This window comes from Gossypium arboreum, chromosome 9 (genome assembly GCF_025698485.1).
Source record: "Gossypium arboreum isolate Shixiya-1 chromosome 9, ASM2569848v2, whole genome shotgun sequence".
Lineage (NCBI taxonomy): Eukaryota > Viridiplantae > Streptophyta > Magnoliopsida > Malvales > Malvaceae > Gossypium > Gossypium arboreum.
In genome coordinates this window covers 15,602,316-15,607,411 of record NC_069078.1, presented here as the reverse complement: position 1 = coordinate 15,607,411, position 5,096 = coordinate 15,602,316, and the positions used below count along the sequence as shown (strand labels likewise).

General features: G+C 33.1%; 1 protein-coding gene across 3 annotated transcripts; it reads left to right on the top strand.

Moving 5' to 3' along the window:
• The first annotated feature begins 919 nt into the window (after positions 1-919).
• On the top strand, positions 920-4,477 carry LOC108457053 (serine/threonine protein phosphatase 2A 57 kDa regulatory subunit B' theta isoform). Of its 3 annotated transcripts, none has more exons than XM_017755864.2 (4): positions 920-1,592; positions 1,740-1,867; positions 2,152-3,569; positions 3,801-4,477. In XM_017755864.2, the coding sequence occupies exons 3-4, from the start codon at positions 2,355-2,357 to the stop codon at positions 4,158-4,160; spliced, it is 1,575 nt and encodes a 524-aa protein (XP_017611353.1). In that variant the 5' UTR covers positions 920-1,592; positions 1,740-1,867; positions 2,152-2,354; the 3' UTR covers positions 4,161-4,477. The 3 variants fall into 3 exon arrangements, with proteins under 3 accessions (XP_017611353.1, XP_017611352.1, XP_017611354.1); XM_017755863.2 differs by having other exon boundaries at positions 1,740-1,900; XM_017755865.2 differs by lacking the exon at positions 1,740-1,867.
• Positions 4,478-5,096: the final 619 nt, after the last annotated feature.

Sequence of the window (5,096 nt, the reverse complement as noted above, 5' to 3'; positions counted from 1 at the left end):
CATTTCAGGGCCTGCAATTACTTCTTTTCAATGTACCTGTAGCGAAGGAATTAATCACTGTTATTGGCGGTGAACACCTTAATTTCTAAAAAAAAAAAACAAAGAGTACCTGCGATACATACCTTTCCAAGGGTTAAGTATACTAGATTTTCTTAAATTATAATCAAGTTTTAGTTTGGTTTTAAAATTTAAAACTTGTTTCAATTAAAATTTTGAATTAAAATAGTATTTCAACAAAGTCTTTTAGATAACTTAATCGTAACATTTAAAAAAATTATCTTTTCATACATGTTTAAAAAATCAAGTCAAAGCCAGGATTTATTTTCCTTTTATATAATATTTAGTTCCACTTATGATTTTCGAAAAACATGCTTAAAGGTATTTAAATTTATGTTTTCATAATTATGATCACAATAGTTATCAAATGAGAAAAATCTCAATTGATAACTAAACTAATAATTATACTATTGAAGGGTTTCATTGCAACTATAGTACAGGAAAAAAATGAAATTATTTGATATTTAAGACTAATTAAGTTATAATGATAAATTTAACATTTTCTTTTGTTTTTTATCTTAATTCTTTTATTATTTTAATCCTTCAACCTTTAAAATTTAATCAATTTATTTTTTGTTGGAGGGAAAATTGATGGTAACCCTTGTAATAGTCTATGTATACTTCATAAAATTCAAAAATATAACATGTAGATTGTCTACATCAATACCATTAAAAGTTTAACAATTTAACTACAATTTAAAAGTTAAAAGCCAAAGTGATTCAAAAAAGAAAAGAATCAAAATGACAAAAATATAAATTCTAGGAGCTGCATTTGTTATTATACCTTAATTTAAATAAATTATATCTTTATAAACCTTCATCTATGTGAGATGAACAGTTTGGGGTTTTTACATATAAAAGGGAAATGAAAGGTTTGAAGAAAATTTTAATGGTAATAATGTTGTAAGCTATCTAAGATTATAATTCAAGTTTGTAATGATTTTAAACAGCTCACAAAAGATAAATACAAAAAGAAAAGATACAATATAGTTTCTAAGGCACGCGCCAAAGTGCACGTGAGGTCCTTTGCCCGACCAGAACGGAAAACTGTGCTAAAGCCGGAAGAAAAGATGGAAGCTTTGGCCTTTAGATGATAACCGTGGACAACAATGGATCTGTCAAGTCTTTAAAAATTACCACTCGAGTTGAGTAGCGCGTGGGAATATTAAACTATCATTTTTATTGTATTTCTCATTTTTAACATTCTCCATCTTCATCCGGGAGAAAATCAAAAGTGAAAAAAAAGTGTGAGCTTTGAGATTGAAAATGAAATTTTGCTGAGAAGATTTAGAAAAAGATTAAATCTTTACTAAAATAAAAAAAAATAGAGATATGGGTTTAAGTTAAACAATTATTTTCCATAAAAGAAAGAAAAGAAAAAAAAGGAAAACTAAAACACCACCAACAACAGCCAAAGGTTGTTTCATGGATGATGTTTTTCTTCTTTTTCCTAAATCCCTCATTTTTTTTCTTTAAATTCTAAAATCTCTATCTCTCTGTGTGAGAAAGAAAGGAGTAGCTCAACTATCTCTTTTGTAAGTAGACAGATTTTACCCTCTTTTTTTTTTTTGTTCATATTTTTGTTTCCTCACCTTTTCTTGGTTTTGCACCAAAGCCCTTTTTCTTTCTTCATATTAGTTAGAGTTTTATTTTGGGTTATGTTCTTTTGGATAATTTTGTAGGTTGCTTTTGTTGGAAAATGCTGTTTGGGATTTTAAGATCAAACCCAGATCTTGTTACCTTTCGGTCAACCTTAATGCTTTTGTTAATCTTTGGAAGCTACGGAAAAATAGAGCCAAGGGGAACACTGGTGGAAATTCTTTGCCCCTTTTCATTCTTTAAAGTTATGTAGCCTGAAAATTAAAGCTTTTAGCTGAATTTCATGGCTTTAATGGGTGATCAAATTGGGTACTTTTGTTTATTGTTTTAGGCATACGGTTTCTTTATCTATCTATCTATCTATCTATCTATCTATCTATCTATCTATATGTTTATATCTCAAAGTGATGCATGCTTTGCCATCTATTTGCTAATTGGGGCTTTTGTTTTAGTTGATTGATGTTCTCTATCTTGGACTTGTTTTATGTGTTTTAGATTTTTTTCAACATATGAAGTTTGGTTGATGTTGTTAAGGCAAACAATGAAGCTTCTCTGTTGAGGAATTTGAGTAATAACTCATTTTATTGAGGATGGAGTCCCATATTTATGGCTGGGTTGACTCATTGTCCACTTCGAGTATGATGATACTGCATTTTCTTTGAGGGGTTTTCTTTTTCATATCGAGGTTTTAAGTTACGATGATCAAACAAATACTTAATAGGCTCCCACGGAAACCATCTAAGTCGAGTGACAATCGTGAGGGAGGAGGAACCTCTACTTCATCATCAAATGCTTCTACCAGTTCAAGAAGCAGTGATCAAGTTAGTAACCGCTATGCAAACTCTAGCAGTTCGTCCTTTTCCAGCTCTAGTTCTCCAAATTCTGGGTTGAATCAAGGTAACAAGTTTTCTCAAGTGGTGAATACGAAACTGAATGGGAATATGGTTACCACTTCTTTTGAGGCTTTACCTAGTTTTAGAGATGTACCGAATTCTGAGAAGCAGAACTTGCTTATCCGAAAACTGAACTTGTGTTGCATCGTGTTTGACTTCACTGACCCGACAAAAAACCTCAAAGAGAAGGATCTCAAGCGGCAAACCTTACTTGAGCTTGTGGATTATGTTTCATCTGCTAATGGAAAATTCTCGGAGATTGTTATGCAAGAAATCGTGAAGATGGTATCTGTAAATTTGTTTAGAGCGCTAACATCTCAGCCCCGTGAGAACAAGGTTTTAGAAGCATTTGATTTGGAAGAAGAAGAACCCTCGATGGACCCTGCGTGGCCTCATTTGCAAGTTGTTTATGAATTTCTATTGAGATTTGTGGCATCACCCGAGACAGATGCAAAATTGGCCAAGCGGTATATTGATCATTCTTTTGTTCTAAGGCTGTTAGATCTTTTCGATTCAGAGGACCCCAGAGAAAGGGAGTATCTTAAAACCGTTCTGCATCGTATCTACGGAAAATTTATGGTCCATCGTCCATTCATCAGGAAGGCAATCAATAACATCTTTTACCGCTTTATTTTCGAAACTGAAAAACATAACGGAATCGCAGAGCTTCTAGAAATACTGGGAAGTATAATCAATGGGTTTGCTTTGCCATTGAAGGAAGAACATAAGCTCTTTCTTGTCCGTGCACTGATACCGCTTCATAAACCAAAGTGTATACCCATGTACCACCAGCAGTTATCTTACTGCATTACTCAATTCGTGGAGAAGGACTGCAAGCTTGCCGATACCGTTATACAGGGGTTGCTAAAGTATTGGCCAATCACAAATAGCTCGAAAGAAGTCATGTTCTTAGGTGAACTGGAGGAAGTTTTAGAAGCCACACAACCTGCCGAGTTTCAACGCTGCATGGTACCCTTGTTCCGTCAGATAGGCCGTTGCTTGAGTAGTTCCCATTTTCAGGTAGGGATTTCCTCGTTTCTCTACTTGCAACTTTAGCTTCTTTTCCGTATGAATGTCCCTTAACAGAATATGCCTAGATAAGTGAATTGAATTTTGAAACAAGGGGAACTCATCAATATGAGTTAAAGGCTTTATTGTCTGACGATATCTGGACATTGTTGCTATGTGAAACTGTATCGAGTCGGCTATGCTAGCATGAAATATGTCCTTGTGTTTATAATTTGTTTGTAGGTGGCAGAGAGGGCTTTATTCTTATGGAACAATGATCATATCGAGAGCCTAATAAGACAGAACCGGAAAGTTATACTTCCAATTATTTTCCCATCCTTGGAGAAGAACGCAAGAAACCACTGGAACCAGGCAGTGCAGAGTTTGACTTTAAACGTCCGAAAGATTTTCTCCGCCACTGACCCTGAGCTCTTTGAGGAGTGCTTGCACAAGTTTAAGGAAGACGAAGCGCAAGAGAACGAGGTTAAATCAAAACGTGAAGCAACATGGAAACGATTAGAAGAGATTGCTGCAATGAAAGCTGCAAGTAATGAACCGGTGCTTATCTCCCCTAAAGCAACTACCCGCAAGCCATCTGGTTAGGAACAAGTTATTGCCATTTTAGTTGCAGATGTTCGATGTCAAGATTGGTATTGCAAGCCATCGGTAGGTGGACATATATGATGAAGCCGAGTTTTTCGTTGTACCAAACAGGATTTTGATGTCTCAGGGATTCATCAAAGATTTGATGCTATGTGGGGGTAATCTAAACCCCTTTTGCTCATATATACATAGCATGTGTATATAATGTATCGAGGGGCAAAAGATAAAAAGAAAGTTTGATTTGTCTTGTAAAGTTGACATCTTTTTCCATTCATAAATCTTCAAGATCTGTCTTTTTATTTTTTGTTTTGGATCAATGTTATTTGCTTATAGCTATTTCATTTGCATTAACATTTTTTTATTCTTGAAATCCGCTTTGATGGTTCCGTATAAACATTTAAAAGCACTTTGAAACAAAGCCGACTATTAAGAGGTTTAGTTAATGGTTGAGGTATAATAGATTTACCATCTAGGTATCACAAAAAACCTTCTTTGAATAATAGTTATTTATTGTAGAACAAAGTTATTTAAATATTAGATTAATTGCATCATATTTTTCAATGATCTAAACTTTGATTTTTTTTTATTTGAATATAGCAAAAAAATTTATATATTAATATAAGTTAATTCTCGTAATATGTTTTTTTTTATAGGAATCTCAACATCAATGACTGCCGAGCTATGATTTGTGCGGCCAAGTTTTTTAAGCTCTATTGCAATTAGGTCAATTATTATGAAATGATTAGTAGGACCTTGACATCCATAGGTATTGAGTTATCCATATATATATTTTTTAAATCCTAATATGTAATAGATTGTGTATCTTATAACAATTATGGATAATATTTAAAATTTATAAAAGTGTAAATTATAATATTAATGTTTTCATTCATTCATTTTTTTTTAAATGAGAGAATATCGGTAATTTAAATTGAC

What these genes read in the sequence shown, in the direction of transcription:
- LOC108457053 (XM_017755865.2), top strand. Translation starts at nt 2,355, where the DNA reads ATGATCAAACAAATACTTAATAGGCTCCCACGGAAACCATCTAAGTCG. An exon ending in TGAGTAGTTCCCATTTTCAG is followed by an intron (nt 3,570 to 3,800) that starts GTAGGGATTTCC and finishes ATTTGTTTGTAG; the next exon opens with GTGGCAGAGAGGGCTTTATT.